Source organism: Crinia signifera, chromosome 2 (assembly GCF_055691185.1).
Source record: "Crinia signifera chromosome 2, ASM5569118v1, whole genome shotgun sequence".
Lineage (NCBI taxonomy): Eukaryota > Metazoa > Chordata > Amphibia > Anura > Myobatrachidae > Crinia > Crinia signifera.
The window spans coordinates 128,992,207-129,010,580 of NC_139218.1; the positions used below are offsets into that span (position 1 = coordinate 128,992,207).

At 43.0% G+C, this 18,374-nt stretch overlaps 1 protein-coding gene across 2 annotated transcripts in view; it reads right to left on the reverse strand.

Annotated features, from left to right (window-relative positions):
- Positions 1–343: 343 nt before the first annotated feature.
- Positions 344–18,374, reverse strand: part of C2H6orf132 (chromosome 2 C6orf132 homolog) — a 67,186-nt gene continuing 49,155 nt past the window's right edge. Inside the window, exons 4-5 of one of the 2 annotated variants that reach the window (XM_083172809.1) lie at positions 5,236–8,527; positions 344–1,982 (exon numbers count right to left, since the gene is read on the reverse strand). In XM_083172809.1, the coding sequence (XP_083028935.1) occupies positions 1,889–1,982; positions 5,236–8,495 (3,354 nt within the window). In that variant the 5' untranslated portion in view covers positions 8,496–8,527 and the 3' untranslated portion in view covers positions 344–1,888. The remainder of the gene's footprint in view (positions 1,983–5,235; positions 8,528–18,374) is intronic. The other variant, XM_083172808.1, reaches the window with a different exon arrangement.

Sequence of the window (18,374 nt, forward strand, 5' to 3'; positions counted from 1 at the left end):
CCATTGTTGTAGAAGATGTGTGCAATGTATTTGCTATTGCTAGGCAGTGTCATGTTGGCACATGCAGTTTTTGTATTGTGTGTTTTAAGTAAGGATTCACTCCACCTATAAATACACACCCTATGTAGTCATCAGCGGTGAACAGATGCATTCTGTGAGACAGATATATCATTTTTATGGTCATATATTCTATTAATGAGGAGGCGATGCATTTAGGAGGATTTCCCAAAACAAGAAGCATGTTATGAGTGGGTGGGGAGCACTTGCAATTGTAGGTTACTATATATACATACATACACACTATATAATCTATAATTTTTTTTATTACACATTATACCACTGGTATGACAATTCATTTCCTAGCATTTGCATCTAAGGTAGATCTCCCTCCCCAGATCTTATCTTGGTTGCAGTCAGTCTAATGTTGCAAATAATATGTGAATTACATGCACAGCGAATTCCAGCAATAGGGACTCTCTCTAACCTGTAACATCCTATACAGTTAAGTTGATTCAGTATTGGGAAGATAATAGATGAAAGCAGAGGAGTGACAACTTCTTCTATTACTGGTGGCCCCTGATAATGAAGTAGTAGTGTCGGAAACTTAACCACTGGTGCAATTCAGTATTGTTTGATGCAGACATCATCTGTCCTGTTATCCCCTGAAGCAGCAGTGTCATTTACCCATTCTGGCCCACTACACATGTATGACCCAAAGTCTTGCAGTGCAGAGGTGAAGGAAGGAATGCCTCTTCACAACTCAGATCTCCAACCTACTACAAGGAGCACGGTTCAGCAATCAACAGCATCTGAAGATGGCGTTCGTGTCTCTGAAAGCAAATGTTTTGCCTTATACTAGGCAGCCTCATTGTGACATTAGTGATGAATTATTGGAACAGCATATCAATGTTTGCGATGGCACATTCAGAGTGGTGTGGTAAAATACACAGCAGTGTAAAGCTTCTGTGTGGATGGGAGAGGTGTACACTGTACATGACATCTACAAGAACGTGGAACCTTACATTGTACAATGCAGAAACTGACATGTAAACTTCATAAACAAACAGGAAATTGGTCACCATGGAATATTTAGCATAAAATATTTTAATTTCTTTAGAATAACATTGAAGAAAACATGCAAAAGCTTTATGTATTCTTATTAAAAAGGCAGAACTGGACAGTTACTTTGTCTCTTGTAAATATATATATATATAGTTTAAAGGCACATAAAAAAAAAAAAAAGACACCAGATGCACATATATACATTGAATATACAAACAAATACAAAGTGCTTTGTTTAGGAAATCCTCATGGAGAGTTCCTTTAAAATAATATGTACATCAACTGTACAGTACACACCGATCATTAGTTTTTAATATATATCTATACACTTATAAAACATAACTGCATATAAACCTCATGCCAAAATATTTAAACAACTGGTACATGACAATAAGACAAAACAATCAATGAATGAATGAATACCTAAAACAAATAGAGGGAAAATAAAAGTAAAATGCTTAAAAAAAATCTGTCTGTATGGTTATTCTATTTCCAACTTTTTAGGCTCCAGTTTTCTATGATACAATATGAAGTGGAAATAGTGTACATTTGTACAGTACAACCAGCAACAATAATTTAAATTTTTTTTTTTTTTTTAAAGCTTATTACTTGTTGCTCAGTTAGCCTCTTCTCTGGAACGCATAAGTAGATATTGCAAATAAAAAGCAATAATCATTGTACAATTAATTCTGCTTAACTCATCCATTAAGGAACAGCTTTACATTGCACAATTACAATTTGAGTCACTATCAATCTATGCTAACAAAAAGTCTCGTGAAAAGTTCAAACAAGAGGTCCGGAACCTTGCACTCCGAACATAGCACTCTCAGAGATAGCCTCCTTGATATGTATGAGTAATCGGCTGCCTGGTACCTGGTCTGACGGTGAATGTCATGCCTTGCTGGTAGGTGCTTTGTGGTCTGTGGAAAAGAAAGTAAGGTCAGTTACGAAGTCAACATCTACCCCATTTCCCTGATAAAACCTACCCCGATTATAAGCCCTACCTTTACTTCTGGACAACAGTCCAAAATAAGCCCTAGCTAAATCCCCATTTTGCCCAGTACCTGTGCTAAACTTCCAGCTCTGCCCTCCTGCCCCCCACATGAAACGGGTGCTGCTGCTACAGTAGCAGCCCTGGTACAGCTGAAGCCTCTGCTGACATTAGTGGTCCCTGGGATGCATTGTGCATGCGACATCACTGCGCACCTCAAGGACTGAGTGGCGTCTGTACACAGGCAGGAGCGGAGTGACTAAGCGGCGGCGGAGGAGAGGCTGAGTGGCAGAAAAACGCAGAAGGAAAGGAAAGCCGCAGTTGTGCTTACAGTATAAGGTGATTGAGGGGCATGATGTGGATAAAAGCAGGACTGAGGGGCTAAAATAAGCCCTACCCCGAAAATATGCCCTGTGGTGTTTTTTCTGATAAAAATAAATGTGTCTTATTACCGAAATACGGTATATCACAATCTAAGAAATGTAATAAATGAGCATGGCAACCAATACACTGTGGTACACACAAAATGGTGTTATGTCATGCCACATGTTCTGGGGTGCTTTCAAAGCATTACTTAAAATAACTAAGCTTCTGCTTGCATCAGGATGTGTAGACAAATGTTCTTTACAGTCTCCACAATTGGTACAGTTAAGTGGTATGATCTAGGCTTGCTACAGTAATACTCAAACACCACCCTTTTCATCAATTCAAACACACATTGACACTTATTGCCATTTTAAGGGCACATGTATAAAGCTTCAAAAAGTCATAAAATGGAGAGTTATAAATAACCAGCCACTCCGCTCCTACCTGTCATTTGTCAAACCTAGCCTGTAACATGGCTGTTAGGAGCCAATTGACTGGTTGTTTACTACTCTCCATTATAAAGCTGCTCATCCTCTCTCTCAAACCACAATTATATGGCTGAAACATTTAATCTAAAACCGCACATACGGTGATACACATTGTACACTTACAGTAAAAATAGTAACCAAAACAAATATATAACATCAACCTATTTCACCAAATAAAATCTAAGCTCCCTACCACCTCTCAACATAATCTCAAAACATGCCCTATACAGAGAGATGTAGAGCCAGAATGCAAAAAGGTTTGCCACATTATTTTAAGATTGAAGGGAGAGTTCTCAAAAAAAAAAAAAAAAAAAAAAAGTCAGACTCTATACACGTAGTTGCTCAACTACACCTTTCTAACACATTGCTTCCTCTCTCAGCCAGTAGCCAATGAAGTGCTTCCTTTCATTAGAGGGTGTGAAAATGCAAGTTTAATGCAGCAAGTATTTTTTTTTTACTATTTCCAAAAATATGCATTTGGAACGCTCTCCTCCTAGGTTTGCCCTTGATAGACATTTACCAATATATCTGTTGCAGCATTAACATGGGCACAAAATTGTTTCTAACAATATTGGTGTATAAATACGGTACAGTTTGAGTTGAAAGTGGGGGTACTTGTGTACCCCCACGCTTCGCTTCGCTAGCCCACGCTGCGGGCTCGGTGGCTCGCTACGCTCGCCACGCTATTTAAAATCAACTCCATGCCAACATGGATAGTGGGGGTATGAACTATCCATGTTGGCATGGAGTTAAGTTTTTTTTTTTTTTACATATTTTGTGGCGAGCGTAGAACCCGTGAAACTACACAAGTACCAAAGTGGGTTCTACCCAAGTTCCCAATGCTTGAAACGATGCAACAGACTTGAGAGGGATCACTACTAAAGCCTCCATTTTTGTTCAGTGCACATTGAAGGGTGTGATGCTCTGCTATTTCCCTGCTGTCTAGTACTTTCGTAAATTACAGTTGGTGGTAATTGTATTAAATAGCTATTATGACTGAGAATGTGGTGGTGAAAACGAATGGGTGCGCTGGTGAAAGGATCTTGAAGGAAATGGATAGGCAAATAGATCCTTTTATCATTTCAACATTTTGCAGATACTTTCTGAAAACTGATTGTTTAATGTAATTTAGTTCTCTGATTAATGGTCACCAGGTCACCTATTGTTTTGTGCTGTGCACAACTTATGTTCGCCACCCATATCTTGTCAAATATTCATAATTGTTTTTTTTTACTTTGTTTGATGTTTTCTTTGAGTGGGTAGAGTAAATAACCATTACATGGGTGGATTAAAACATAGCATCCTTTGTGAAAGGTTTCTTTTTAATGACCGTTCTGGCACAGACCCCCTGAGATCAGTAGCCTTTAAAAAAGCCCATGTAATATTCAATATGGTACAGTACTTGTGTATTTTGGCGGCGCCCATCGCATCGCATACCATAAGGCATACGATGGTATGCGATGCGATGCGATATCGCGCGATATTGTACAATGCCATACAATTTTAAAATTGTATGACATTGTATATGGCATACAATGCGATGCGATTAAACATTGTATAAGCACCCTAATGGGTGCTTACAATGTTAAATGCACCCCCCCCACTATAAACGTGAACCCGAAGCGTGGCGAGCGCAGCGAGCCCGCGAGGGGCGGCGGTACGCATCCTCCGACCTTTTCATACCCCCACTATCCACGTCGGCGTGGAGATGAGAATAGAAAGTGTGGCGAGCGCAGCGAGCCACCGAGCTCGAAGCGTGTCGAGCCCCGCGAGGGGACGCAGATACCTGTGAAGGCCGCGAGGGGACTCAGATACCTGTGAAGGTATCCGCGTGCGCTCGCCACGCTTCGGGCTCGGTGGCTCGCTGAGCTCGCCACACTTTCTATTCTCAACTCCACGCCAACGTGGATAGTGGGGGTATGAAAAGGTCGGAGGATGCGTACCGCTGCGCTTGCCACGCTTCGGGTTCATGTTTATAGTGGGGGGGTGGCGTGGGGGTGCATTTAACATTGTAAGCACCCATTACGGTGCTTAAAAGCACCCTTTAGGGTGCTTATACAATCTTTCATCGTATAGGGGGCAAAAATCGCATCGCATCGCATGCCATCGGGTGCATGGCATGCGATGCGATTAAAACATTGCGCGATGGGAATCGGGGGGGGCGCCGCTATAATACACAAGTACCTTCAATATTACCATATAAAAATATAAATATCCCACTTAAACTTAATTCGGTGTATCTACTCCTGTGCACTTACACAGTATTTGCTGAAACAATTTTACAATAAAACATTGACATGTATATTTTAATAAAAGCAACACACTCACTTGTTTGATGTTGGTCCAACCAGATAATCAGAATTTTGAGATTTGTATTTCATGTCAACCATAGGTGGTGCCATTCTGCTAAGGCTATCAGCAGACACTCTCCTCCCTTGTGATACATATCTTGGTGTGTGACTAAAACGTCGTGGATCTGAAACCATATTGGAACCAGACTGACTATGCATATAAGACTTTGGCAAAGCCGAAGGCCTTAAAGAGCCTATACTTTTTCCATAGTTCCAAGAACTCTCTGGTTCAGGCTCAGGCATGTACAGTCGTTTCTTTATTAGAGAGCCTTTCTGTGAATCTCGGTTTAGTCCAATGCTGTAATTATCACTGTATTTGCCAAAGTCACTGTTGCTAGTTGATGTATGAAACGACAACGGCTGACTAGATGTATTACTCCAGTCATAATTTGATACAAAATCAGATTTAAGACCTTTACTGTTATCATGAATATAAGAATGCTCCTGCTGTTGCATTCTGGAAAAGCTGGCAGCTGGTGCTGCTGGACTGTTTGTGAACTCTGCTGGTGGTGGTATGATTCCATATTCAAAGGCCTCGTCTGCAATTGCAGTGGTATTAGGTGATGGGAAAGAGGCAATATCGAATGTAGGTGTATCAAACATTGAAGACTTCGACTTCCGATATTCTATGTTACTGTCTGTAGTTGAAACCTGTAGACCAGTTGAGTTACCAACATGAAGCAGACTAGAGTTTCCATAATTGGAGGAGTTTTGAGAATTCAAACCTAAAGAACTTAAACTAGGTGAATGGAACTCTTCCTCTTTACACCTTGATTTGCTAGCCAGGTCATTGGTTTGATTATAAATGTAACTATTGACTTCGGTTTCATTAATTTGTCCTCCATGTTCTTTCTTAGGCATAACAACAAAGGTGTTAGTATTCCCTGGATAATACTGAGTGCTCAATGAACTTGTAACTTGTCCACTTTTAACAGAAATTTTAGGGAGATTACCACTTTCTACAGATCGATTTCCTTTTGTTGCTCGTTTCTTTGCAGCCATAAGCAAAGCCATTGGAGAATTACCTTCTACTTTGTCAGTTTGCTTTATTTCACTTTCTATTTGTGATACAGAAGATTCTGGCTTTGCAAGTGTTTGAGACATGTTTTCTGCAATCTTTCGATCAATGTTCACTTTTACACTCCCATTTTCATCTGGTTTTGAAACAACTGAATCCAAGGTCAAGCTTCCAGCCGATGCCTTCCGGTCATGATGTGGCTTGTAGGTTGGAATGGAATTTGTCATTATAGCAACTGTATCTGTGGCTTTTGGAGGAGAAGGCGGCACTGGTACTGGTACAGAGGTCTGAAGAGAGTGTTTGGCAATTTCATTTTGCACATTTGAATAGGTCGGCTTTTCAATATTATGCTTAGGGCTTAATGGTAGGTAGTCTGGTTCAGGAATCTGAATATCCATTTTATTACTTTTGGGAAGCCATTCAGAGTTGTCTGCATCAACATCCTTCTCGAATTTAGCGGGCATGAGAGGTACTTTCAGCATCAATGAGTTCACTAAAGTGTTTTCCCCCCCTCTAGACTGGGGAACATTTCCATCGGTATTCTTTTTATTTACTTCCAAACCTGATCGATGATCTCTTCCTTTGTTATCTTTCGTTGGAGAAAATAGAGCTTCCAACTCACCTTTTATTTTGCCAACTCTGATTTTTTGTTCATTACCAGAGATGGTAGCTGGCTTAGCAGATCTGACTTCTATAAACTTTTTTGGAACCTGTTTTAGGGTCTGCTGTTTTTCTTGCAATGCCTTTAGCAAAGGTAACTGTGATTCTTGACTAGATGAAATACCCAGGTTTGGAAGAGGTGGTGGTGCTGGTGGGGCTTTTGGTGGTGGTGGTGGTGGGGCAATTAAGGGAGGTGCAACAGCAATAGCTTTTAGTTTTGGAGATTGCAATGGTGAAACCTGATGTAGTGCTGGGACTGAAGTCACAGGAGGAGCAGGTGGTGGGGCAACAGGATTCATGGTAGTAAAGGTCCTTGGGGGTGTAATATTTGGAACCACAGGTGGTGATGCAGTTGTGACAAGTGACATTAATGGTGGACTTGGTGGAACCATCATTGGGGGTGGTGGTGGTGGAGCCATAGGGGGTGGTGTAGGAGGAGATTCTTGAAACCCTCCAGAGCTCCCTTGAAATGCAAAATTTCTTTCATTTTCTATTCTGGCCAACTCTTTAGGGAGTGTGTCCATTTGCTTTCTTGTTAAGGAATCATGTTTAGACTGGATATTTGTATTTGATGAAAGCTCCCCTAATATTGGTTTAACGGAGATAACTTTTACAGTAGGTTTCAAACTTTTTACATCTGATGTGTAGCCATCTTTTTTAAGTGCTAGTTTATTATATTCCGTGATGCTCTGAGGAGGTTTTGGTCCTTCCCTAGGTTTACCAAAATCCACTGATGCCAAGTCACTTTTCATTATATTCATTTTGTTGGGTTGTCTTTGGTTCTCATTTATTCCAGGTTCTAGTTTTTTTATTTCACTAGATAATTCAACTGGACGTTGTTGTAGTTGTATATCAGTGGTTGCCTTCAAGGTAGTAGGCTTGGAATTTGTATCTGTAATATTAGTATTTTGTTCTACTCTATGATCAGTGCTATATGCCAAATCTTGCAGATCTTCCATTATAAGCATCGACTTTCTTTTGTTCAAGGTGTCATTTAGAGAGGTTTGTCCCTGAACAGATGCTGAGTGAAGTTTGGCCTGAAAGCTTGGATTAAAACTAGATGGCACTGGTGATTTTGGAGGCTCTTTGGCATAGCCAATGCTTTGAAGTTCCTGCAGCTGCATTGAAGATATCCTTGTTGGAGCTGGGGGAGGAACCTTGAAAGACTTTGGTAAAGTGGATTTGGGTTCTATGTCAAAGTTGGTCTGTCCATAGAGATGGGAAGATGCCGGATTTAGGGAAAACCTGTTTGGCAAAGTCATTGGTTGTTCTTTTAATACTGCATTAAGAACAGTTTCAGATTTCCATTTAGATACATTATTTGTTTGATGCTGTTCACCAGCTGATGGACCAGAATATGGTGTGGGTGGTATAAAGTCTGGTGGACTTGGTGATGCTGGGGAAGAAATGGCTGATGAAGGAGGACTTTCTTGTGGTGGTGGAGGGGGAGGAGCCATGGTAGGAGGTGGTGGTGGTGGCATAGATGGGGGTGCAGGGATCTCATCATCATTATCCTCATAATAATTATTAAAGCGCAAATCTCCAACAGAACTATACATTCTGTAGTTTCCATTCAATTTTGGTCCATTACCTACAATCAAATAAAAAATGAAATTCTATTATTTTCAACCACCATGCAGACTTTAAATATACATACATCTATACGTTGTTTAATACTTGATTCATCAATCATCTTCCAAGCAATTTTTGATGTGTAAACATCTTGTTTATCAATTTAAATAAATATGGAGATACATGTATGTTATGGGTTTTAGTGGTAACTGCGGTACTTGTGACTTATCTGGGCGCCCGATTTTCTTCATCGCACCTAAAAATCGCGTCAAATCGCATCGCATACAATCAGATTGCATGCGATGCGACGCGATTTTAATGTGAAGGCACCCAGATGCCTGTTTCATATGTGAAATGGCCCCCCAGACCCCATTTTTAATTGTATTCCCACCCTGATGGCTAAATGCCCCCCATTGTTAACGCCACCCCACTATCAACGCCAACCCGAAGCGTGGCGAGCGGCGGCGGTACGCGTCCTCTGACCTTTTCATACCCCCACTATCCACGTCGGCGTGGAGTCGATTTAATATAGTGTGGCGAGCGCGAAGCATGGCGAGCGCAGCGAGCCCCGCGAGGGGCCGCGGATACCTGTGAAGCCCGCGAGGGGCCGCGTATAGCTGTGAAGGTATCTACGTCCGCTCGCCACGCTTCGGGCTCGGAGGCTCGCTGCGCTCGCCAGACTTCGGGCTCGGTGGCTCGCTGCACTATATAAAATCAACTCCACGCCGACGTGGATTGTGGGGGTATGAAAAGGTCGGAGGACACGTACCGCTGCGCTCGCCACGCTTCGGGTTGGCATTGATAGTAGGGTGGCTTTAACAATGGGTGTCATTTAGCCATCAGGGAGGGTATACAATTAAAAATGGGGTCTGGGGGGCCATTTCACATATGAAACAGGCATCTGGGTGCCTGTACATATTAAAATCGCATGCAATACAATAGCATACAATAGCGATTTTCTCTTCAAGGGAATTTCAAGGGAAATCGCGTCAAATCGCATGCTTAGGGTACTGGCATACAATTTCAACATCGGGCGCCCAGATAAGTCACAAGTACCGTAACTGCACATTATTTAATGGAGCTACCACTTCTAATCGGTATCTGGGGAGAGATCTACACCATGACACCAAAAGGTCGACATGCACAAGGTTGACCTTAACAAAAGGTCATCATGAAAATGAACTACAAGTCTTAATTTTTGGGGGACTTTTTCATGCTTTACAATCCATGTAGACTCTTTAAAAAAAACTTTAAAAGTCCCGAAACATGACGAGTGAAGAGAGCCATTCAAGGGTATGCGCTACACTCATTGGAGGGTCCATGTACTCCGGTGTCCAAACAGACACAAACAAGAAAATAAAAAAAAACATGTCTACCTTTTGCCAATGTCTACCATGTTTACATTTTGGAGTCTACCTACTGTAGATCTTTTAATCCAGTAATCTTCCCATCATGTTCTAATGTTGGGCAATGCGCAAAATTATGGGGGCACTATATTATCAAGACAGCACAGGGACACGCTACACTAATTGGGAGTCTAATGTAGAACTTGACACCAACTTGACATTTTGCTTGTGTCCTACCTTGACCCTATGAATCACATGCCCTGCATGTCTGTTTTTGTGCAGTTTGCACAGATTGACATAGGTGCCACTAGGAGAAAATCACCAGAACATGTACAGAATGTATGCAAGCTCCAGTCACTGGCAGCAGCTACAGCCAAAAGAGGAAGAGCACAATTTACTGGACAGGTAAAATAACTTTTCCCACTTCTGCAAACTAATAAGACATCCTGCCAAAGGCTGGACCTGCTTCATCATGAGAAATGGGAGAAGCTAGTGTGGAAAAATAATACAAGATAAGCACAAGAGGATACATTTTCCCCTTAGTGAAGTTGAACTGAGGTAGAACTAATTTAAAAGTTAATGTTTGAACATATTTTTGAAATTTTAATGATTTTCTAACTCAAATAAAAATACTTCAGATAATTTAGTTTTCCTGGGTCTACTTTACTTGTCAAATTGTTGTTCGTAAGTCTATGTAATAAATTTAAGTACATTCCACCACTCCCACGGTTTATATTATAATACTACTTATATTCACTTACCTGCACAAGTCATTAAAACTATCTCCTGTGCTTAACCCAACCTTAACTAAAAACTGCAATCTCTCTCTTGCTACTGGTACATTTCCTTCTCTGTTGAAACATGCAGTGATTACTCCCATTCGGAAAAAAAAAAAAAAAACAATTCTGACCCTAACTCTCTCCAGCCCATCTCAGCTCCTATGCCTCTCCAAGCTACTCGATAGACTTGTCTACTCGCCCCACACACAACTTTCTTAGCACTCACACCCTATTAGACCCAATTCAGTTAGGCTTTTATCCACAACACTCTGAGACAGCACTGACTAAAGTGGTGAATGATCTGGTCAATGTGACCAATTGGTCCCTTAAATCGGACCAAAATCAGCTCTCCCTGACATGCCGTCGGTTCCGATGCGTGGTCCGGTACACATCTGACTCGACCAGGTGATCAGACCTGCTACCCGTCCAACCACCCATCCTGGGACCTCCCTCCTAGCAGCGAGAAGCAGGGACGCATGTGATCCATCGTCCATCTTACTGATCTGATTGCTATTTCAGTGTTCATTTCTCTGACTACACCATCTCTTCACTAGCTCTGTCAGTCGGAGTTCCGCAAGTCTTAGTTTTAGGTCCTCTCCTTTTCTCATCTCTTGGCAAACTAACTTAAACTCAACATTGGCAAAACAGAATTAATTAATTATATTCCCACCAGCCAAGAACAGTTACCATCCTGACATCTCCATAACGGTCGACAATTCGACAATCTACCCTACAAGCTTGTTGCCTAGGGGTCAACGTCGACTCGGAACTGTCCTTTGTTCCTCACATTCAATCTGTCTCCAAATCATGTTACATGAATCTTAAAAAAAAAAAAAAAAAAAACACATATCCAAAATACAACCCTATCTACCAAATTGCTTATCCGTGCACTCATTTGATCCCATACGGACTATTGCAATAGTCACCTGACTGGTTTTGCCAAGAACAGACTCCCACCACTGCAATCCATTTTAAATGCTGCTGCTAGGCTGATCTTCCTAGCAAGATGCTCATTGTCTGCTGATCCACTCTCTCCATTGGTTGCCTGTATTTTACCATATTCATTATAAAATACTTCTACTCCCATATAAAGCCATTATCCATACACCAGAATAGATCTCTTATCTTAAAATATCTCCCAACTTGACCACTCCCCTCTGCACAGATCACTAGCTCCCATTCACTATTACAGGACTTTTATCGGGCTGACCCCACCCTATGGAATGCCCTTCCATGCACAATAATACTGGGCCCCACACTATAAAAGGGACATCATAGAATTAGAAAAAGTCCAAAGGCGAGCAACAAAGCTCATTAGGGGAATGGAGAATTTAAGCTACGGAGAGAGATTAAGCAATTTGGGACTATTTACATTAGAAAAGAGACGTTTAAGGGGGGACATGCTCAACATGTACAAGTATATCAAGGGCCAATATAAGGAACTGTCACACACCCTCTTTTCTACTAGAAAGGAATCTAGGACACGAGGGCATGAGTATAGATTAGAAGAAAAAAAGATTTCATTCAGCTAGTAGAAAGAATTTCTTTACGGTCAGAACAGTCAAACTCTGGAACTCTCTTCCCAGAGAGGTGGTAACGGCTGGCTCATTAACCTTTTCAGTGGCAATCCCGAGAATTTTCCGGGCTGTGCCTCAGTGCCCAGTCTGGCAAGCCCGGAAAATTCTCGGGATTGCAACTGTTTACAGCCGGGCAGCGCTGCTGAGTTCACTCACTGAACTCAGGCAGCTTCAGTGCTTCCCGGCTCCCTCCCCTCTGCGGCGCCTCTGGCTCCCTCCTCCTCCCCCCTCCCCTCCGGGTTTTGTATGAAGTCCCCGGCACCGGCTTATGACAAGCCGGCTGCCGGGGAAAGGGACGCAGTGCTGGGGGGGCGCAGGTTCGGGCAGCCGCTGAGTGACAGTTCAGCGGCGCTGCCCGGACCCAGGTAGGCGGTGGTGGGTTTTTTAAAGGGAGCGCTCCCCATAAAAAAAACTCGCCCAGTGGGGAGCTGTCCCAAAAAAAAAAAAAAACCACTGAAGGGGTTAAATGCGTTCAAGGCAAAGTTGGACAAACATTTACTGGAGAAAAACATCCATGGGTACAAATAAGAAATATAATTTGTCTGTAAAATACCAGAACCTACCAAATCAGCAATGGATATCTATATCAGGTTGAACTAGATGGACGCAAGTCTTTTCAGACTTACCTACTATGTAATACTGGTTTCACATTGCAAATCTGCTTTCAACCAATTTTTGTAAACGGGTCTTAAAATGGGTCAAAAGCCAGTTAAACACCTTCCATATTGCCTGTTGTAAACGGTATATTGCAGCTTCAATACCGTTTTTGTACCTTTTGATTCAACCCGTTTCACCCATAGAAAGCAATACAATGTCATTTTAAATGTTTTTTTTCTGCTTGTGGGCAGGGATCATGCAGGGAGATAACCTATCACCCTTGTGTGGTTATCATTTGTAGCAAATACCGTTTCTGAACTGTTCAGACTGCAGGAAAAAAGGCTCAGAAATGTGTAGGATCCTGCTTTTAATCCTGCTTCTGTAACCGGTAAATTGACAATGGACCTTTCACACTGCAGCTGTTCCCGTTTTAAAACGGTAAAAAAACAGCAATATACTGTGTTAAAGCTGCAATGTGAAAGGGGTATAAAGACTCGCCGCTAGCCTTTAAACTTTCAAGCGTTCCCTGAAAACTTACCTCTTCAGGCAAGCCTATCATATTTAAAGTTCCACACACATAACCCTCTGAGCAGGGCCGGTGTAAGGCTTCTCAGCTCCCTAGGCAAAACTTTAACCCACTGCCCCCACTCCCAAAAATAATTTGGTCCTCCCAGCCCTACCCGGGAAGATGGACAAGTCCCCATATTTCCCTGGAGGCCTCCCTTTGACACCCACAACAGAGTACAAGGAGGAGGGAGCAGTAAAGTAGGGAAGTATGCCTCAAGGAAAAGTATGGTAGTGAGGTCTTAGAAGTTGCATATTACTCATATACTGTACAGCCAATTTTTGATAGGCCCCCCAGATCCTGGCACCCTAGGCAGCTGCCTAAAGCGGACTAATGGTAGAGCCGACCCTGCCTCTGAGGCACTTATGTATCTTCTAGCTTCCCTTCTGGACCTGCAACTTGGTGGAACTGCTATGCTATTACTGGTGCCTGTCCTTGTGTTTCCCTTCTATATCCTTATAGATTGTAAGTTAGTAGCAGGGCCCTCCTACCTCCACGTCTGTCTGTTGTTACCCAGTTTGTTCCATCACAGTCTACAATTGTGCAACGGAATCTGCTGCGCTATATAAGAAACTAACTAAATAAATAAGATAAAAATGTAGAAGTGGCCATATGATTTATTTAAATCACTGCATTATACCTATTACCTAAGTACTTGCAGTGCACACCAAAATTAACTGCTGGGGTGCTCCTATCCATCTCACTGAAAAGACTTAAGGCTTCTCCAATACAACTTGAAATGAAAGGGCTCACCACTTTTCTATTCAAACCGTATAAAAATACGTATACGTTTATGACTAACGCTCTCCTTGCAAGTTAACTTTAGCAGAAATATTTTAAAAATCACAAAATATCCATTGTGATACTGTTAGTAATCTCTGGAGATGAGCAGTGCTCAGAGGGGGCTGAGCACTGCAGCTGCTGAGTGGCTGTTTGGAAGTACCAAAGAACAAAGCAGCGATGGGTGCAGGAGTGTCTTAAGAAAGGAGACAACCAGTGTCCAGCCTCGTCCGGCCAGACCCCCTCCTCTCTGCCTGGAGCATTAGGGTGTGAGCACAGAATTTGATTTAACATTTGTATATTTGTGTGCGACCACATCTGAGCTGTAATTGAAGTACAAGGTAAAGCGGAGACTGTATCTCACCGCTTCATATATACAGATTCAGGCGCGCAAGCTATACAAATGTCACACACAAATGTCACAGATAATTAGAGAAGTAGTTTTGTCACAATACTGTAATTTAGTTGAATATTCACTTGAAAAGACACACCGCACAAGCAGAGTCACCCAATACTGGCACGCCAAGAAGAGATGTTTGGCATGATTACAGCAATAGTGTAGGAGGACATATCTGTAGATCTCCTAATGCACTAAGCGTCAAAAGTGATAAACAATGAACCAATCAGCCCCACCTGACATTTTCAAACACAGTCTGTGACATAGCAGGTAGGAGCTGATTGTGGCTGGCTGTTTATCACTCTCCATTTTAAATCACTTTTGAAGCTTAGTGCATTTGCCTAATGTCCTCCTCGCTTGTTCTAGCCATGTTTTATGCAGAACTGTTACTGAAGGCTATGTGAGATTTGTGCTGATAATTGCATCCATGTATTTATTATGTTTATCAGCGTTTGTGGTTTTCTTAAGGGTCTTATTATGTACTCTAATGGTGTGTACACACGGTCGACATGCTGCCATGCGATGCGAGTCCCGAGGCGATCTGATGGCATCGGGACTCGCATCGCACGGCAGCATGTTGACCATGGGGGAGCATGAAGGAGAGCAGAGGACAGTACCTGTCAGGGGCACAGATGCCAGCGTGCTGCGACACCCGGGGCCGCGGCACATCAAACAGCTTCCCCCCCCAGCCGTGCAGACATCAGGCCACACCCCCCGCCCTCCTCTTTAGGCGGACTTCCGGGTCATCAGCCCTGCAGCCCCAGGAGAAGCCCCTCTCCCTCTGGCCGCCGGTGCTATAGTGAGTATTCAGGCACAAAGACTATATATTGCAGATCTGCACTATATAGTCTTGCCTGCCCTTACTATGTCGCTGCCGATTTGCGCTCACTCGGAGATGGTCACTGATGAAAGAGAACCTCTGCCGGCGGTGCCGCAGAGGTAATCAGCTGGTAATCAGCAAGCTCCTGCGACCAGCAATTAAAACAGGGCTGAAAACAGGAGCGCACACCAGCCATTTTTATCGCCGGGGCACACTCCCATCACTGGCAATATGGTCTCCAGCGACCAGATTTCCAGTGATTTCAGCCCCTATCGCCCCCGTGTGTACACAGCTTCAGTCTAGCAATCTCCCTTATGTCACCTAGCCCACATTACACGGTTACATTTTTTTTGGGAAAAGGAATGAGATAGATAAATATCAGATTCTTACCTGATAATATGTTTTCCTCTACTCCACCATGGCAGCCATTACATATGGGTTTTTCCCTGATTGGGTAGCTTTGGAAAGGAAAAAAAGACTCCTCCTGTATAAAAGGCTCCTCCTACTTCCTGCTTGTGTCTTTGTTCCTAGCTCTCAAACACAAACAGTTAGTTGCACAAAAAATACCGGGTAGGGAACTATGCTGCCATGGTGGAGTAGAGGAAAACATATTATCAGGTAAGAATCTGATATTTCCTCTACCTCCCCCATGGCAGCCATTACATATGGGTAATACCCAAGCAGTTCCACATTTCCGGGCTGGGTAAATCATATTTCAACATAACTTTCACATGATTTTTTTTTTTTTTTAATCAATTTTTTTTTTTTTTTTTTTTATATGTATATATATTTTTTTTTTTTTTTTTTTTTATATCACTGCAGACAATACCTTACGTCCAAACTTTGCGTCTGCTGACGCCATCACATCCAGCCTATAATATCTGGCAAAGGTGTGCACCGAAGCCCATCCTGCGGCTTTACACAGCTCTAGTATGGATGCTTCGCCCTTTTCTGCCCATGAGGCTGCCATCGCTCGGGTTGAATGCGCCTTCAACCCTTTGGGTGGCTCTTCTCCCATTGCTTTATATGCTTCTAAGATACAACTCCGAATCCATCGGGCAATCGTCATTTTTGACGCTTTCTGTCCTTTATTCTTACCCTCTGTAAGTACAAATAGGTTCTTATCCTTCCTTATTTCTCCCGTTCTTTGTTTATATATGGTCAGGGCCCTAACTACATCCAGTTTGTTCAGTCGGACTTCCTTCTCATTTTTGGGGTTCCCGCAGAACGAGGGGAGAACAATCTCCTGATTTACATGAAAGTTCGATACTACTTTGGGTAAGAACTGCGGATTTGTTCGTAATACTATTTTATCCTCATACTCATTCATGAAGGGTTCCTCCGACCACAAAGCCTGTATTTCCGATACTCTTCGGGCCGATGTTATGGCCACAAGAAAAGCCACTTTCCAAGTAAGCATTTTAAGCGAGACTTCTTGTAACGGCTCAAAAGGTTCTTTAATGAGTGCATTGAGCACTAAATTCAAGTCCCATGGTGCTAACGGCTGGTGAAACCTTGGCCTTATCTTTTTCGCTGCTTGAAAAAATCTCTGGATATATCTATCCTCTGCTATATTTTTATCCAGCATAGCTGCCAGTGCCGACACTTGCACTTTTAGAGTGCTAACTGCCAATCTTCTATCTAGGCCTTCTTGCAGGAAGTCTAATATTACTGGAATCTGTTCTGGGCTTCTGTTTTTCTCCCTGCACCATGATGTATACTTTAACCAAGTCTTGTAATACACTTTCGATGTGTTCTGCTTCCTTGCTTTAAGTAAGGTCTCAACCACCTGACTAGAGAATCCCTTCTTTAGCAGTGTCCTGGTTTCAACAACCACGCCTTCAGATTCCAGGCTGACGGTTGAGGTTGCTGCACTCTGCCCTGTATCAGCAGATCCGTCCTCCTTGGGAGTTGCATTGGTCCCTCTATTGTCATACGGAGTAATTGGGGAAACCACGGCCTTCTGGGCCAGCTTGGCAAGATTGCAATCACTGTCGCCTTCTCCCTCTGCACCTTTCTTAGGAACCGTGGGATTATAGGAAACGGTGGGAATGCATAGAGAAGTTGCTTTGGCCACGTTGCAGTTAGCGCGTCCCACTGCTCGGCATGTGGGTCCTGGAACCTTGAAAAGTACCTCTCCACTTTCCTGTTTTGCCTTGATGCCATGAGATCCACCCCTGGGTTGCCCCATTTTTTCACCAGCATTGCAAAGACTTCTCTGTTCAGTCCCCATTCTCCTGATACACACAGGGTCCTGCTTAGGCCGTCCGCCACTTGGTTGTCCTTGCCTGCCAAGTAAACTGCTTTTAAACTTTGTACTTGTACCTCTGCCCAGGCCAGCAGCCTCTCGGCCTCCTGCATCATGCCTAAGCTCCGTGTCCCTCCTTGCCTGTTTATGTATGACACAACTACTTGGTTGTCCGACCTGACTACCAGCTCCTTGTTCTTCACCATTTCCTGAAAGACTCTGCACGCACACACTACTGCCCTCATCTCTTTGAGATTTGAGTGCATTTTCTTCTCGTCTGCTGACCAGACCCCTTGGGACGACTGACTCTCGCAGACCGCCCCCCATCCAGTTCCACTTGCGTCTGTTGTTATCACTACCTGGTCGAGTAGATGGAACAGTCTTCCTGCCTGCAACCTGCTTCTGTCTGACCACCACCTCAGATCTTCTTTCGCCCTTTGTGTTAGCCGAATCCGCTGGGTCAGATCCTTGCTGTTGCCGTTCCACTGCGTCAGATAGCACCTCTGCAATTTTCTCGTATGGAATCTTGCCCACTGTAAGGTTTCCAACGCCGATGCCATCAGTCCTAACACCTTCATACATGCTTCCGCTGTTGTCACTGATTTTCTTAGTAAGGGTTTTATTGACTGGATCAACTTCTCCTGTCTTTCTGGCGTCAAGGTGACCCGGAGCGCCCAAGATCACCCCCAAGTACTTTATCTTGTTTGATGGTTCTAATTGGCTTTTGCTTTTGTTTATCAACCAACCGTGCTTTGTC